This window comes from Lontra canadensis, unplaced genomic scaffold (genome assembly GCF_010015895.1).
Source record: "Lontra canadensis isolate GAN:19392208 unplaced genomic scaffold, GSC_riverotter_1.0 scaffold4, whole genome shotgun sequence".
NCBI lineage: Eukaryota > Metazoa > Chordata > Mammalia > Carnivora > Mustelidae > Lontra > Lontra canadensis.
In genome coordinates, this window is record NW_022630998.1 from 31,473,700 (window position 1) to 31,492,725 (window position 19,026).

Consider the following 19,026-nt stretch of genomic DNA (forward strand, 5'->3'; position numbering starts at 1 on the left):
ATGATCCCAGGGTCCTGGGATGGAGCCCCACATTGGCCTCTCTGCTCAGCAGGGAGCCTGCTTCCTCCTCTCTCCCTCCCTGCCTCTGCCTACTTGTGATCTCTGTCAAATAAACAAATAAAATCTTTAAAAAAAAAAAAAATAATTAAAAGTATCTAAATCTGCCCCCCCACACAAAAAACCCCTGACCAAAATTAAGTCAAACAACGAACTAGGAAAAAATGCTTCAGAAAATATTATCAGAGGTTTCATATTTTTATCTAGCCAAATATCTTAGATTATTGTGTGGTATGAGTGGCACAAAGTTTAAAACTTTTGCTGGAGACACAAAGCTACCATTATGATTGTTAATTAGAGGGCAGTGCTGTAAGGAAAGTTGCCCTCAGGTTTTCTACAGGTTGTATGGGGATGTTTGCTCCCACTTGAAGTAAGCCATAAGGTTTTAAAGCATTGTTTAGGTTTTCTTTTCCTGTCTGTTACCAGTTAGTCTTCATCTGTTACTTCTTACTGTTACTAATGTTTCTACCATTAGCTATAACTCATGTTTCCTTCTACTCTGTTTCTATGGACAGTATATATACATATACATATGTATATGTGTATAAACTCTTACTGCATGATGCTTAATTTTTTCATGTATTTGGATCACATTATAATTCATAGGTTAAATGCCACTCTACTTTATCAAAAGTAGTTAAATTTTTAAAAGATTCTGAAAAGGAAAAAAATATTAATTTGAGAGTATAAACATTTAAATATTTATATATTCAATATTTATTTTTTAAATTTCTACAGTTCAGTAGAAATTGAACCCAAGTAAAATGTTGTCTTATGTTTGGTGATCTCATGCCACAGGTAAGGGACTTTGCCATGATTACCTACATGGGTGGGTTAATGTCACTCCCCATTCCTCTGGAATCATCTGTGTTCAAATGATATCTTTTACTGTAGGGCTTTTCCCCCAGAACCTTCTGGGGTTTCTTACTTCTGGTGGCCCTGATGCCTCTATTGTGGGGACCTGATGGGAAATACACAGTACCTGTATCTGAAGCTAGAGCAACTGTTCCTGCTGTTGTTGTGGTTCTGAGTGGTCCATCAAGAGCAGGAAGAGGATAGAAAGAGTTGGCAAATGTGGGAGAGATTGTGACATTAGAGTCCAGTACATGATTGATAATATGTTATTGGAAGTGAGGAAATTAGCTGAAATTTTAACAGTCATGTTACTATTTACTGTGTCCTCTAATTCTTCTGACAATATTGCAAGGAAGATATTCTTTCTATTTTACAAATGAGGAAAAATCTCAGATTCTATTTCACTCAAGGAGAGCACAGGTACAATAAACAGATGGAGAGATGAATTTAACTTTGGATGTGATCAATTTAACAGAGAAGGATCTTGTTAGGAACTTCAAACAGTAGTTTAGAGAAGCAGGTTTGGAGCTTGGTTGAGACAATAGGGCTAAAGAGATAGGTTTGGAAAATCTTATGCATGGAGATGGTAGTTAAAATATTGGAGATTTGCTGGGTGATGTATTATGGAGTCGTCATGGCAGTAGAGTTAATTAATTATTCACCCATGCAGTGCTCCCTGCCACTCTTTCTACAGCATAGATCTTGGCGGCTGGAAAGCGTTAATTTTGTTCAAGGGAGGTCACAGAACTTGGACATATGAGGTGGAATAATGGATAGGTTTTTTCAGCCTTGTCCCACTGTATCACCCTGTTGGTGATATGCTGCTACAGCACAGACTCTAAGGGTGGGATGACAGGCATACCACTTGGAAGATGCTTTAGAATTTTTTGTTATGTCATTTGAAACGCCTTTCCTCCATTGATTCTGTGCCCTTTCCAATACATTTTTTTTATAGTCACTGTCTTAGACCCATGGAGAAAGAATAGGGATTGTTGCTTCTAATTCCATTTATAAAGAGATACCCTTTTTGCTACCTAATTAATTGGAAGAAAACATAGTAGAAATATATTAGCCTCTTAAATATTACGGAGAAGAGATTACGAGGAAGTGATTTGCTTAACTTTAAGGCATGGTGTTCATTGCAAGGACACAGCAACAGTTGTGCTTTGGCCTGGACTATTCTGGGGGCTGTTCTGTTACCCCCCAAGGACCACCATGGGGTCTCTGCTTCACATTCTGCCTCTCGCTTCCTATTTTTCTAAGCTTGGTGGAACATGCTATTGTTTACCCTTTGACTTCGGCCTAGGTTTTTGTCTGGCCTCTGACACGGGTCTGGTGTGACGCTTAAGATTTGACAAACTGCAAAGAATTACTTGGGGCCAGATTTCTTCTCAGGCAGTAGCGGGGGACACAGTCCTTGGCAGGCAAATTCGAGGCTTCATAGTGTCTCCCAGAAAAATTCACAAATCTTTTTTTTTTGAGATGAGATTTGCCAACATGGTCACTGAATCATTTGATGGAGTTGGGAGTCATTGTTGGAGGGATGTGTTGTGTCGGATACAAAGAATGTGTGATAAGGGGCACCTGGGTGGCTCAGTGGTTAAAGCCTCTGCCTTCGGCTTGGGTCATGATCCCAGGGTTCTGGGATCGAGCCCCACATTGGGCTCTTTGCTCAGCGGAGATCCTGCTTCCTCCTCTCTCTCTCTGCCTGCCTCTCTGCCTACTTGTGATCTCTCTCTGTCAAATAAATAAAATCTTTAAAAAAAAAAAAAAAAGAATGTGTGATAAGAATCACCCGTAGGGCTTATTTGTTGGAAACTATAGGAGTATTCCAATTCCTATATCCATTATGGACTTTGGGGATGAACCACACTTCCACAGGAGATACTGCTATCAAAAGATACATGTCATGTCCCTCATGTGTGTTAGGGCAGAAAAAGTGTTGAGAAGCATGATCTAAGAAGTGTCATTCAACCTGAAGAGGTTAGGATCTGTTTCCAACAACATACTTTTTTAATCTATGATTAATTTTAACAGATGTCTGTCTCCTCTCCTGTGGTACTTAATAACCACAGAGAAATTCTCATTTTAAGTGTTTGGCAGTTTTGGAATGGGGAAAGAGCTAAAAGGACGGAGCAATTGAATTTGTACAGGCTTTCTCTTTTCATTACATGCATGATGTTTTTTTCATGAAAATGAAGAAAATATTCATTTTTGCAAATGCTATCAATCTTTAACAATCAAAAATTCACTTGGCAAGAGAAATAGTGTAGCTCTAAGGAATTGTGGTTATTATTACATTGTTTTGTTTACTGTAAACCTGGCTTAATATTGGTAAATATAGTGTAGCAGAAACTGAACTGTTGTGAGCTATCTGGGCATCAGTCCAAGATATCATTAAAAATACTGCCTCAGACTAATTTGGGTTTATGAATAATATTTTGTTAACAGCTCAACTGAAATTGAGCCACATGGTGTAGCTTAAAATTCTGAATCCACAAGATAATGAGAGTAGCATAAGTGTATAGTGCATACTTAATATTCTGTATTTGAATGATAAATTTATATGTAATTTTGCATTAACCTTTAAACTCTAAGTACGCAAATGCTTAATATGATTTGATGTTTTTAAACTTTACTTAATGCTGTTGTTTGCTAAAAATTTGAATCCTTATAAGCTAACATATTATCTTATTGGTTTAACAATCAAATCTAAAGAGTAAGGAGAGGTTGCCTGAACAAATATTAAAAATGAGCTTTTAGCACCCATTTTGGCATACGGATGTACAAAGAAGTGGAGTTTATGTTACTGTTCACCAAAAAGATCAAAGGATATAAAGTTGTTAGAAAAGTCCAATTACTTAATTCATTTATTTTAATAATGAAAGATAATAACTATACCTTAAAATAGGTTATAGAGATTATTGTTTGTTTACAAATTATTGATTATGTTAGGTATAACAAATTAAATGAGGTTATGATAAGTGACATGATTCAAAGGGAAAAAATCCCTATTTAGATGTATCTTTTCAAGAGAAGATACATTTGCCTTTTTTCTTTGTGTGCTATTTAGTTTAAGTTCTTTCTGAACAGACATGTATGAAATTCCAATGACAAGATATGGGAAGAGTTGGTTTTCTGTTACTGTTGGTGTGTAAGGTATTTTTGTAGTGAAACAATATGTGCATTATTTAAAGAAGAAATGTTAAATACATCTCTTCTCAATAAATATTTTATTCATTTTCCAGGTTAGCACTCTACGTATATGAATATCTGCTCCATGTAGGAGCTCAGAAATCGGCCCAAACATTTTTATCAGAGGTATGTTTGATATATTTTCCGTATTTTACGTTGATATCTTATATAAGTGAATGAAAATATTCTGTAACAATTATTTTTTAAGAACTACTATTATGTATTATATAGTAACTGCTTGGTTATCAGTATCCCTAATACAGTCTTTATAGATTACTTGTCAGCATTTTTAGTGTCCCATTTTCATGCCAATAACCGTCTACTCAACTTTCTAGTCATTTTTCCCCCCATAGAAATAGAAACTAATATTAGCCTTGGCAGTAATAATCAAGAAGGCAAATTTGCTTAAGAAAAAAAAAAAAGAAAAATGCCTCCATATCTCTAGTTTTAGGTATACCTTATTTTGGCATTATTCATAATTTTGTAAAATATGGTTTTGTTTGTTTTTATTTTGTATGGATAATAGTGGATTGATGACTAAATTTCAGTTAGAAAACATTTTGATCTTATTTCAAGTTCTTACATCTTTTCCTGCTTTCCTCCACATTTTTTGAAGTTTGAATTTGAGCCTTTTACAATGGTACTTTCTCCTCTTTTCTTCTTCATTTTATATAATGATGAGGATAAGGAGGATTTTATTGAGTTCTTTTATATGCTAGGCACATAATGTGCCAAAGTACCTTATATTATCTCTAATTCTTATAAGAAATTTGTAAGGCAGATGGTATTATTCCTGTTTTACTGATAAGAACAATAGGGCTCAGAGAATTTATATAACTGGCTCGTGGTGATATAGCTAAGTGAGTTATGGAACTGGAATTTAAGCCTAGATCTATGTTTATTTGAAAGCTTTTGGTTTTCCCCCATATCTGTGCTGTACAGTATGGTAACCACTAGCTGTATATGGCTTTTTCAATGCTTGAAATATGACTAATCCAGTTGAAAAGTGCCAAAAGTATGAAGTACACACTGGATTTTGAAGATTTAGTGTGAATAGAAAAACATAAAGTATCAACAATTTTAAAATTTTGATCTCATTGAAATAATATTTTGGATATATTGGGTAAAATTAAATATATTACTAAAATTAATTTTACCATTTTTTTCTTTTCTAATGTGGTTACTAGAAAATTTTAAGTCACATATGCAGCTCTCATTTGTGGCCTGTGTTTATAGTATATGAGACAAGTCCAGCTTGAAATAGTGTCTCTAGTCATTTCACTAGTTTAACCCCCACCATATCAGGAACATGACAGGCACCCCCTTGAACAAATTGCCCTCCCTGCCAGAGGTGCAGCCTTCTTGAGATTCACTTGCTCCAAAAACAAATGCAGAAATAAACAAACACACATAGCCCCCCAATCTTTTATCTAATTAATTAATATATGTGAACTGTTAGGGCCTATTTGCAAATAAGGAATTTGGGGTATGCTTAGAACATAGAAGAAATCAATTGTTTTACCATAGAATGAGTATATACAGTGTAAGAAAAATTGGATTTTAAGGTTTGTCCAAATTGAAACAGAAATTTCATGTGTTTCTATCTCATGAAATCATTAATTAGAAGACTTTGTATTTCACCTTGCTACCCCACACTCACTGTTTGTTGTTATAGGGACAGTGAAGAGATTGCAAAAGTAATGCTCTTAATATTTATATTCTTAATCACTGCCAACTTAGAAGATATTTAAAAGAAACCAAAGCCAGCTATGGAGATTTAAAATTTTTATTTTAATGCAGTTGAAAACTTGATGAAAGGATTTACTGTTCTCTTTCCTTAGATCAAGGAGCATTTTGAATTAGTCAACTTGCTGAATCCTTGGGGGTTCCCATAACTATATATATATAGTTATATATATATATATATATATATATATATATATATCTTTTTTTTTTTTTTACCAACATTGTAAGATGTCAGAGCCGTGATTCTTAAACTTCATGAAAAAAAAGAAAGATGTTACTAACACATTTAAGAACATTGACTTAAATGGATTGTGTGGATCAAACAACTAGATTGAAATAACTACATATTATACCTATATACCCTGAATTGAACGGAATATGAATATACAAAATTTCTAAGTCTATTTGGTAAAAATGAACTTATAATTTCAGAAGAGATTCACACTTTCCTGACAAGTATTTACCATGATTTTATTTTCTCTGGCTTCATTTGGAATACAAAACTGAGGATTTCTCTGAATTATTAGTGTGGATCAGTTTCACAAGAGGAATCAATTAAGCTGAAAACAAACTATTGTTACCAAGAAGATATAGTATTTCTGGACTTTGAAGATTAGTGTATGTGATTCCCAGAACTATTCTTTATTTGCTAGCTTGCCAAACTCCAAGTAGACTGTGAAAATTCATTCTAATTACCTAAATAACCAATATAGCGTTTTCCGCATATAGGGAATGGCTAGATTAATTGAGGTATAAGTTTCCCAAAATGTAAAAGAACAAGTTAGATCTATTTGGACTTAACATGGGTAAATTTCCAAACATTTTCAAGTAAAAGAAGCAAGATGAAGCATGGCATTTACATGGAAACCATTGAACATAAAGGAACATGGTGCAATACTATATATTTTTGTGGGTACATATTTATGAGTGTAACATATAATAAAAAGTTTGAAAGAATATACATGCCAGACTAGTTTCTGAGAGTAGGGATTTTAAAGGAATTAAAGGGGAATTTTATCCTTACTTTTATACTTACTTATATATATATACATAAACTTACTATATATATATACACACACACACACATATATATGTATATATATATATCGTATTTGCACATTTATTTATTTATTTAAGATTTTATTTATTTATTTGACAGAGAGATGGCGGTGAGAGAGGGAATGAGAGCAGGGAGAGTGGGAGAGGGAGAAGCAGGCTTCCTGCTCGGCAGGGAGCCTAATGCAGAGCTTGATCCTGGGACCCTGGGATCATGACCTGAGCTGAAGGCAGATGCCTAACAACTGAGCCACCCAGGCACCCCTGTACAGTTATTTAAATATAAAAATAATAGAAGAGAAAATACAAAATTATCTCAATTTCAAAATGGAAGCCTAGAAGTAGATTTGTGACAGGCCATTGCTAAGTACACCCTAGAGTTCTGAATAATTCTGGTTGGCTAAATTTCAGTACCTTTCTATAATCTTCCTCACACTAAATTTCGACAATAACTAGCTGCTTGTATTTGCCTATAAATACCATAGGCTTCTGTCATCTGGGCTTTACTTTGCCTAAAATCCCTCTCAATAAGGAGAATTTGCTTCTCCTTAGGAAGGTTTTCTCAGGGCTGAAGACTTTTGCATACTGTGCCAGGAAGCTTGGACTTTATCTTCTGGCAAAAGGGAGCTTTTGATGCTCTTTAATAAAAGAGAAATGTTGTTTGGTTGATACTCTGGTGTCTGCATCAATGGCAGTACCACTTCCCCTGCTCCCCAACTATGGTTAATAAAGGAAGGAGAATGTAATCTTTTAGGGCTTTGTACCCTGTTTAGCATTGCTTTCTCTCTTACTTTCACTTGGATCATATAGAAAATTAAAGGCTGCTTGTTGTAGAATGACTTCTTAAATAGTTTGAGAAGTAAAGAACCATCATATCTAAGTTCTCGTGAGTCTATCCCCAGATTTTTTACCTAATTCAGGACAGTTTAACATGGAGCTTAAAGAAAGACTAGGAAGACCTGTTTATTTGGGTTGGGTATTGTGATACAAAGGAAATGACTAAAGTGTCAGCAATCACTCAGATATTCAATGTTCTTACCCTGGTTTAAGGCGAAGTAGAATACTTCTTCCCATTTTGTCATTCTCTGTCAGGATGAGTGAGGATATTGGTGACTATGACATTAGTCATAGACTATGAGCCCTTTTGAATCAGGATTTGCTGTGTTGAGCCACCTTTCCTTAGTGTGGGTTTCCTCTAAGGTAAAGTTGTGAAAAGGTCACATTGGAAATGTAGACATCATCTGAAAAAGTAAGATGTATATCTCAGAGCCCAGTCTCTTACTAAGTTTGGCCTTTTTTTTTTTTTTTTTCTTTTCTAAAAGTGGGCTTTACACTCAGCATGGAGCCCATTTGGGGCTTAACTTTAGGACCCTGAGATTAAAACCAGAGCTGAGATCGAGAGTCAGACACCTAACCATCTGACCACCTACATACCCCCATGGGTTTGGCCTTTCTGATAATGCCCTTGGCCTGGGCTATCAGAAACTGAACTGCTTTTTTTTTTTTTTTTTAATCATGAAAAAACTGTATTTAGATTTAGCCAGCTGGACTCTGAACTGCTTTTAATAGCTTTTGTTACCAGCCAGAACAGAGCCTAGAACAATTAGCCCAGCTAGTTTTTTTTTTTTTTCTTAGTTAAACGAGATCGCATTGAACTAATGATAGAAATCACATTGCTACCCAGATTATGTTAACTAGCTCATTGTTATATCTGATTGATGATAGATTCTAAGCTAGTACCTGAATCCCAAATATAGTTTCTACATTTGAAATTTTCTTACGCCCATTAAGACAAAATTGAACATTCTTTTTTTTTAAATTTTAAATTCAGTTAAGTACCATATAGTGTATTATTCATTTCAGAGATAGAGCTCAGTGATTCATCAATCTAAATACCCAGTGTTCATTACCTCACATGCCCTCCTTAATGTCCCTCACCCAATTACCCCATCCCCTCATATTGAACATTCTTTAGAAATAGTCTCTATGTAGAACTCTTCCTCAGCTTTATCTTTTATTGTCTTTTATTTATCTGTTATTATCTTTAAGTATTTAATAATTACAAATAGAATACTAAGAAATCTTTACATTCTATGTCAATTTTTGTTACTTTGAATTCATTAGAAACTATCCTTTTTCTGGGTATCTCATTTTATTATGCAAAGGTAATTCCAGTTTACTCCTTAAATTTTACATGTTATTTGTCATGCCTCAGAATGAGGCTTCGTGACCTTACCAAATACAATTAAGAACTAGATTGTTGCAGATACCAAGGATTTTTTCCTTCTTAAGAATTTTACATTGTTTATATCTTAATAGCCCTTATTTGCCATAAATTAGCCAGCAAGTTACCCAGAAATAGTAGCTTAAAAACATGTAGCAGATTGCTTCTTTAGATTTTATTAAGAATGCTAAATTATTGAACATCACAGACTCTAAAATTTTGTTCTGCTTATCTTTCACTGAAAAGAAAAAATAAAAATTTCCTAACCAATTTCTTGAACTTTAGTTTGGAGGCAACATAGTATGTTAGGTAAGAGTAATTGCTTTTGGGCCAGCCTACTGGGTTTTAATTATCTCGCTTACTTACTTAGTTTTCTTAATTATAAAAAGAAGATAATTGTAATAGTACTTTAAAGGTGTGCTGAGGTTTAATGAGTTAGTACCTGTAAAAGTGCTTAGAAGGGCCTAGCATGTAGTACATACTCAAAAGTGCTATTTTTAAACTTCTTGACTAATTGTTTTTACCTTACTTTTTACCTTGTATAGTTTCTATACTGGACTAGAAATATAAATATATGTCTTATGTGTACATGTATGTTCTAAGTATCTATCACTTGGATGGCCTGAAATTCTCCTGCCTCCTGGAGTTACCTTTCCTATCAAAACAGCTCCAGCTCTACTCCCTAATATTACAGGCTCCCACAAGTTCTCTCTAACATGTCTCAGGCTTACTAGGGGAAGAGGGGCCTGGAGGTTCTCTTGCTGTAATTTCTTGCTCCCACCAAGTATTATAGCCCCACTGTTCCTCCTTCTTATGTCTGCTGCCTTTTCTTTGTCTGAGTTTCATATTTCTCTTATAGCCTCCAAGCTCCACTGGGTTGTTGCTCTTGTATATAAAAGATTGTTACTGAAGATTAGGGGAGAATTGAATGGTATTCAGCCTTGTACATTACAGGAAACATCAACTTGAATATTAAACATTAACTTTTTTGGTCTCCTTGCCATGGGAATTTCTTACTAGCTGTTTACCTGAGGGCTCCCAGTTGTCTTCTGTCTTGTTGACTCCTCACAGCCTCTCCCGTTGTCGTCTTTTCTAAATTCTCCTAGACATCTCAGACATCTTCTTCCTGGGAGATTATCAGCAGCCTCCTGAAATACTGTTATTTTATTATGTGGCATATTAAGTATTCATTCTCTACTTTCCAACCATTCCTAGGAGCCTCTACTTTTCTAGCCCAAAAAATAAAAACAAAAATAGAAGGGATCCATCAGGGAGTTTTCCCAATAAAAGACATCATCTGCACAAGTAGCTTGTATATCTCAGCAGCTCACTCTCTCACCTGGGTGTAGCCTTTAAGAGGATTTCTACCTTCTAGAATAGAACAGTGCTATTCAATAAAACTTCCTGTGATTAGGAGATGATTTCTAATCTGTGCTTCTAGTAAATTCTCCACTGATTTCATGTGACTATTGAGCACTTGAAAAGTGGCTAGACTGAATGAAGAACATTTATTTAAATTTAAAGAACCACATATGGCTAGGGGATACCATGTTGAATAGCACAGTTTTGGATTATCTGCTTTAAAGTTGGATCAGATTTTTCTTCCCATTATATGTCTATTTGGTTAGTTTTTTAAATTAAAATGAAGTTATTCTTTTTTTTTTTTAACATTTAGGTTAGTATATAGATGCACCTATACATGGAAATTTTTAGAAAATTAGTGGGAATGATAGGTTATATCTAAATTAAAAGACTCAAATTTTGTCTAGAAACAAATATATATATTTGTATATATATGTACACATATATGTGTACTACTGCTGTGCTATTACAGGTGCTGTCAAAGTGGGTCTGTACCATTCAAAGAGGTCCCACATTGACAAGGCTAGAACCTCTGAAAAGGAGCTGTGGACATTCAGAATTGTCCCATGCTGTAGTTGATGTAGCTACTGCTGCTGCAACCAGCAACTAGTTCACTTTTGGAGCCGTGGGCAGGAAGCCTCTCCTCTTCCTCCTGCCATTGGATCTCCAGCTAGCATTCTTCTAATGGCAGAGCTGAACAGGAAACTAGGCAACGTAATTTTCAGAATCCCAGCACTTAGTGTAGAATGGACAAAGAAGAGTAAGTGTAGGGTTGAGCGATAATAGGTAATATTCCAGTATTGCCGGATGCAAGTAATGATGAAAAGCTAAGCAAGTGTGTATCTGTATATCTATGTGTGTGTATCATTTTTTTCCTTGTTTATATAAATACTAATTTACTATACACACTGTTACGTGCTTTAATTTTTGTTTCATTTGTTTGACTTAAATTGTTTTATAGTGGTTGTGCATGAAAGTTCATAATTCTTTTTATGGTGGTAGGGTATTTCATTCTATGAAATGTGCCATAATATATTTCACCAGCCCCTACTAATGGACATATGGCCATTTGGGTTGTTTCTAGTCTTTTGCAATTACAAATAAAGCTTTACTGAAAATTGTTTCATATATATATATATATATATATATATATGTATGTATGTATATGCATATATACATATATATATATAATTTTGTACACATGAGCATATTTATAGGATAAATTCCTAGAAGAATTGCTATATCAGATAGTATGGGCATTTATAAATTATAATTATCACTTATAAGCCATATGGCATGTCTTACCCCTGCCAGTAGACTTTATGTTCATTCATTGTTTGGCTCGCCACTTGTATAGACATGCTGGAAATGCCAGGTCATACAGTAGAGACACAGCATAATCACAGACAAGGCCCTCTAATGTAGAATATGGCAGTGGGAATGGGTATTGAGATTTATCTGTAAGTTATAGGAGAATACAGCTTTGAGCTGGGCAAATGAGGGAAGGAAGGGAGGTGGCTGACCCAACAGCTTTAAAAAGCCTTAGGATGAAAAATGTGTATCGGAGCTGGGGTAATGAAAGAAGGAAAAATAGAATAAAGAGAGAGAAATAGTTTCCATACAGGTCATTCAAATACCCAAAAAAGGCTGAAGCCCATGAAACTCAATATAACAGAAAATGCCTTTTCATAAATAGCAGAATTGTTTCTAAAATGGCCGTTGACATTTAGAGGTATTTTCAGGCCATTCCTCAACCATGTCCGTCATTAATACATGTTTAGTAAGAAAAAAAAAATTAAACTATATAGATGAATATGATTTTAAAATGAAAGTCTTCCTTTACCCTTTTCCAGAGATTAATAGCCTTAAGTTTCATATGCTTTCTTTAATATGTATACACCCAAATGCACACATACATATATGCACAATTTCTATTAAATAGAGAAGGTTTAGGGGTGCCTGGCTCACTCAGTTGGTTAAGTGATTTCAGCTCAGGTCCTGATCTGAGGATTGTGAGATTAAGCCCCATGTCACACAGTGTACTGGGTGTAGAGCCTGCTTAAGATTCATTCTTTCCCCTCCCACCCCTTCCCCCAGTAAAAAAGTCATTTAAAAAAAAAGTTTTACACTATACATATTGTTCATAATCTTCCAAATCTCAAACTTGAAAAGCCAATATAACATGGCTCTCTTTCCATGTAGATATGTCATATTCTTCTTAACGATTGCCACTCTTCTATAGTATGTAAGTATAAAATTTTATTTTACATTCACAGTTAGTGAATGCTTTCAGGTTGTTTCTAATTTTCATTGTTTCTAACAATCTGGCAATGAATGTGCCTTAGTTTTCTATAGATCAGGGTTCTATAGAAACCTGGTTCTGTTTTCCTTAGCATCATCTCATGCTTCCTATAAACAAATAAAACCTAAAATAGTAATTAGTTTGGAGGCCAAAAACAAAAACAAAAACCCATTCACTATGGAAACATATTCTTACATATAATCATTTCTTCTCAGGAATAACCTAAAGCATTAATTGTTGTTTATTCAATAACTATAAAAGGATGGCTTTTGTGTTACTTTCAATATGATGGGCCAAAATTTTAGCTGTGTCTGCCACTTACTTGGAATTTAAAGTGAGAAATGTGAATGTTATGTAGTAAAGACTATTATAAGGATGAAAAAGATGATATATGGGAGGCATTTTGAGCTGCTCTGATGAACATAAGACATAATACTGTTGAAAATACAAATGGGAAAAAAAAAAAAACCCAAAACACATTACTTTTAAACCTCTTTCACAAAAGTCCATATTGAGTGTAAACTGTGTAGGTACTTTCCTCGATTACTTTTGCTTGTGGTTGCTTGTGAAAGTGCAGGATGGAACTGCTGAGCACCAGCCATAACACAGGAGAACTCCCGTTAGACTGAGTCGAATCCCTCCGCCTGCACAGTTCAGCAGTGAGACCTAGTCATGGCACTTTAACTGTAACCTAAGTCATTTCACAGTCTCATTTTGATTGAGCATTGGGCCGTCTGCTTTATTTCGTAGTCATAATCTGTCAAGTTAGGATAAACTGAGATGAAATGTAGGGATGCTACCTTGAAAAACTTGCTGTTTATGTAATTAGGATGATTCCAGGGATTAGAAATACTTATGTGTCTGGGACATCTCTGTAAGGTTCGTTATTATGCCATTTCAAAAAGACACCAACTAGTGAACAAATGGTAAAAGAAAAGATGGAAAGATGAGAAATAGGTTTTTGACTAAGTTATAAATTTAACAGGACATCAGAGTTTAATTTATCCTCAGACTCATGAAGTACTACCATTTCTTATTTTTTCATGAACCAAGAAGGTAACAATAATAATTAACAGAAATTCAGATAGAAGATAGCATAGATAAAAAAATTATTTTTATTACTCTTAGGAGAATTCAAGTTAGGATCTGGCTTTTATTTATATAATATAACATGTTTTGGTTCATTGTTCATACTTAGTCTATGAATTCAAGTTCATTAATCCCTAGGATTTCTCCTTTAGCTCTTTCAAAAAATGGCTATCACATATATAATTTCTCACTTTCAGGAAATTTTTGTTTTTTGAGAGCAAATTACTTTAAAGTTCCCATTGGTTTACATTTTGTATGTTTAAGAACTCTTAAAAAATGATGATTTTGGTGATTTTAGTTATGGTTTCCTATCTTTACCTTAGAGAGTTACCTCTTTTCTTTCTTTTCTTTTTTTTTTTTTTTTAACATTTTGGGCTATCTTCTCAAGTCCTATCTTAAAACTTTTTTTTTATTTATTTAAATTCTTTTGGGACAAGAATTTCTAAGTTCTTCCACAGTAGGTGATAGAAAGGATTCCTTGATTTTTTTTTTTTTTTGAAATTTATAATTATGTGGTTGTTTACTTCCTAGATATGTTAAGGGCCTATGGGCATATTTTGCTGACTGGAATTGTTAAATAATTTTTAATTAATTATTTTTAGAGGGAATAGGAATGCACATGTGCAGGTAGGGGGAAGGAGAGAAAAAGAGGGAGAGAGAATCTTAAGCAGGCACCATGCCTAGTGCAGAGCCCTACCTAGGGCTTGATCTCATGATCCTGAGCTCATGTCCTGAGCTGAAATCAGGAGTTGGACTTTTAACTGAATGGACCACTCAAGCATCCTTAATTATTTAAACTAAAAAATGAAATCATACTTATACATAAAGATTGTTGTTGTTGTTGTTGTTTTCAAGTTCTTATTTATTCATTTATTTGATTATTTAAGCAATCTCTATATCCACCATGGGGCTCGAACTCAGGACCCTGAGATCAAGAGCTGCATGCTCTTCTGACTGAGCCAGCCAGGCGCCCCTGCCTAAAGATTGTTTTTGAGGGCTTTCTGGATCACCTTAATTGAAATTATAGCTTACTTCTTACTGTTTTCCATTTTCATTGTCCTCCTTCCCTGCTTTGTTTTTCTCCTTAGCATTTGTCACTTTCTACTTCTAATATAAAAATAATTTCTCTCCCTCTCCTTTTTATATTTTGCTTTTTTTGTTTATGATATGTCTTCTCTACTAAAGTATCATCTTCTTGAATGCAAAAATTTTTATCTTTTGTGTTTACTGCTATCAGTGCTTAGAAAAGACACTGTATAAATACTTACCCAGCTTTCCAACTTCTAAATTTAATTTGTAAAGCGTATTTAGTCAGAAGTTTCAATTTTTTAGAGATATTGACCTTCTTTTCAATTTTTTATAGTGAACTCCAACTCATCTGAAATATAAATATAATATATAAAAATATATATGAGTATATATGTAAATATATATCTAAATACAAACATTTGTAAAGTTAATATTTCCATCTTGTTGAACTCTTTTTAAAAATTTTTTTAAGGATTGATCTATTAGAGAGAGAGAGAGTGTGAGTGTGGGAGGAGGAGTGGGAAGGGGCAGAGGGAAAGAAAGAGAGAGTCCTAAGCAGACTTTCTGCTGAGGTTGGAGCTCAGTCTCATGACCCTGAGATCATGTCCTGACCTCAGTGAGTTGGACGCACAACTGACTGTGCTACCCAGGCCCTTTTTTGAAACTCTTACTTTATGGAAGACACATGCCTTCTTTCTCTCCATCCCCTGAAATCAGGAATTTATTTAAAAACTCGATCCTTAAGGTGTAATTTGGAGTCTGCACATATTAATTCCAGTCATTTGCAAATTCCTTGGTTAGTAGTAGTAATTGATTTTCGTAGTGATGTTAATTATGGTGATTTTGATGTGCCTTAAGGTCCTGAAATTCCTTAGGTTCTAGAAGTCTCTCCTAAAAGTCCTGGCACAGTGGGAAGCAAATACAGGAAAGTAATGGTGGCATCTTCTCAAACTAGCCAATCAATAAATGAGTACTTATAAAGCTTGAATAAAGGGTAATATGAAAATGATTAAAATCTTATATATTACCTTAGTATTTTAAATGGGAAAATATTGGTTTGTAATATTTGTGGAAAAAGGTATTACTAGGAAAGTATTTAATATCTCTTTTATTCATTTTAGATAAGATGGGAAAAAAACATCACATTGGGGGAACCACCAGGATTCTTACATTCTTGGTGGTGGTAAGTATCTTTTATTCCATTTTTATTAGATCGATGATGTATTTCAGTAGGCCTGCACTATACCTGTTAATAATTTCATGCTTCTTTTTTATTTAGTTATTTTTGTTTTCTATAATTATTTTATGAGAGGTAGCACTTTAAAAAAAGCTCAAAACCAGCTTTAGTCTTCTTTAACTTAAAGATAGTACTATTGAGTGAAGCTGGAACTGGGTTTGGTATATGGAATCTCCTACTCCAAGTATGGTTCCGTTAGTCAGCGTAGGCTGCCGTAATAAAATACCATAGACTACATGACTTCAACAACATAAATTTCTTTTCTCACATTTCTGGAAGCCGGACATCCAAGATCAAGCTGCTAGCATGGTTGGTTTCTGGTGAGGTCATTCTTCCTGGCTTTTAGACCCTCATGATCTCAACTAAACCTGAGGATACAGAAGGTAGAGGCAGTGGTGAATTTTTAGGACAGTGAAGAATAGTCCAGAAGAAAAACTGAAAAAGTTCACTGTAGATTCAGGGATAGAGCTATGTAGGAACACTAAAGAGACCATCAGACTATACTAAAGGCCCAGTCGATAGCGGAACTTATACATTTCACTCTAATACCAGTATGTCCAGGTCTGTGACTTTTCTGCAACTGCAGTGCGGTTCAGGTGTCCACATGGACAAGCTAGGCTGTTTGTTTACATTTCTTCAATTTAGAAACATTTCCTGCTCAGTGGCTTATATATTCATCTCTCAGTATCTTAATTAAGAGAGAAAAACAGAAGCTCTCTTCTTGTGCCAAGCACATGGTTTCCTTGGCACGTTATTTAATGCCATCATCTTTTTAACCTCTCTCCTGAAAACATGCCTTACTAGAGGTTCTGTGGTGAATAGAACCGCACTTGATCAGTTGTGGTTGTGGGTTTCCCTTGTTTGTCTCACATATGTATGGCAGGAACAGGTGCAGTCCTTTGGCTCAGAGCTGTTCCTGTATTTGGAACAACGGTTTATTGCAGTTAAGCACTATCATTGAGTTGTTTCCCTGGGGTTTAAGACTAAGCTGTTATAATGCATATCATAAAAGTCAATTTCTCATTTTACATAGTATGTATTTATGATATCTAGATCTATACTATAAAAATTCAGCTGTTTGCCAAATGTAATTGAGTCTCCTCACCTGTGTACACCTTATTATTTTGTATGTTTCCACTTAGGTCTAAAAGTAATGTAAGAAACCAATTCAGGAGTCTGTCCCTATTGGATTAGTGAGCTAACAAAGTGAAGATTTTGAAAATTTTCCATTAAAGAATTAATTTTATTTTTTGTGCCTGATTCTCTTTTGCTCCATTTCTTGTGAATTTAACGTATTTTCATACTGTTGATAGTTGATAATACCTCGCAGAATACTTTAGCTTTTTCGGTCTTAACTATCAGAAGATATAGGTCTTAAATGTCATTTGCTCTTCCTTTTTCTATGGCTCTAAGATTCACGGGATCTCTTCCTCTGTGGCTTTGATGTTTTAACTAATTTTAATTTTCTCAAAGAAATGATAAATAATGGGCACATACATATTTTACAGTCTATTCAATTTAAGTGTAGCACATGCAAAATATGGGTACAATATTCTCAGTGTTTTTAAATTTTCTCCCCTGAAACTACTAACAAACCCTTTGAGGAGCCTACTTCATCTGTGTAAATAAGTGGTTCTTAATGATTTTGAGATTATGGGATCCTCTGAGAACCGATGAAAAGCTATGGATCCTCTCCTACAGAAAACTGCCCAGATCCCAAGCTTTCATTGTGTATAGACAGCCATGACTGTGGGCCTTAAATCCACTGGATGCTTTTGACCTTTTTTTGTTGATGTTAACTGTTTCAGAGGTCCCTTTGATTTTTCTTTCTTTTTTTATTAGAATTTTTTTTAGAGCAGTTTTTAGTAGATTCACAACACAGTTTTAGGGAAGGTACAGAAATATACCTTCTGACCTCAAATAGGCCTAACCTCCTCCATAATAACATTCCCCATTAGAGTGGTACATTTGTTATAGTTGATGAACCTACATTGACACATTCATAATTACCCAAAGTCCATAGTTTACATTACAGTTCATTCTTGGTGTTGTACATTCTGTGGTTTTGAACAAATGTGTAATGATATGGTCCATCATATAGAGTACTTTCACTGCCCTAAAAATCCTCTGTGCTCTGCCTTTTCATCTGTCCCACTCTTATGCTACATCTCTGGCAACCACTGATCCTTCTACTGTCTCCATAGTTTTGCCTTTTCCAGAATCATTTAGTTGGAATCATACAGTATGTAGTCTTTTCATATTGGCTTCTTTCACTTAGCAATATGCACTTAAAGTTTCTCCACGTCTTTTCATGGCTCGACAGCTCATTTCTTTTTAGTACTGAATTACATTCCATTGTCTGGATGTATTGTGGTTTATTTATACGTTCATCTACTGAGGGACATTTTGGTTGTTTCCAAATTTTGGCAGTTATGAACAAAGCTGTTATGAACATCTGTGTGTGTTAAATTTTGTGGTGAATATAAGGTCTTTGTCTAGATTCATGTTTTTGCATGTGGATATCTAGTTGTTCTGGTACCTTTTGTGGAGGAGACTATCTTTGCTCTCTTGCATTGCCTTTGCTCCTTTGTCAAAGTTCAGTTGACTATATATGTAGATTTTTTTTCTGGCTCTCTATTCTGTTCCACTATTGCACTGTCTAATTTTTCACCAATACCACACTGTCTTGATTACTATAGTTTTATAGTCTTTTTTTAATCGAAAAAGAATAGTCTTTGTGTGTGTGTGTGTGTGTGTGTGTGTGTAGTTCTTTTTTCCCCAGTCTTCCAAGATTCCCTGTTTATGCACCACACCCAGTGTTCTATGCAACACATGCATCCTTAATACCCACCACCAGGCTCACCCATTCCCCCT

The 19,026-nt window shown here is 34.7% G+C and overlaps 1 protein-coding gene across 4 annotated transcripts in view; it reads left to right on the forward strand.

Annotated features, from left to right (window-relative positions):
* The window catches only part of SSBP2 (single stranded DNA binding protein 2), a 294,982-nt gene that overhangs the window by 72,343 nt on the left and 203,613 nt on the right, over positions 1 to 19,026 (forward strand). For all 4 annotated transcript variants that reach the window (XM_032847376.1, XM_032847387.1, XM_032847369.1 and 1 more), the window contains exons 2-3: positions 4,161 to 4,233; positions 16,037 to 16,098. In XM_032847376.1, the coding sequence (XP_032703267.1) occupies positions 4,161 to 4,233; positions 16,037 to 16,098 (135 nt within the window). The remainder of the gene's footprint in view (positions 1 to 4,160; positions 4,234 to 16,036; positions 16,099 to 19,026) is intronic.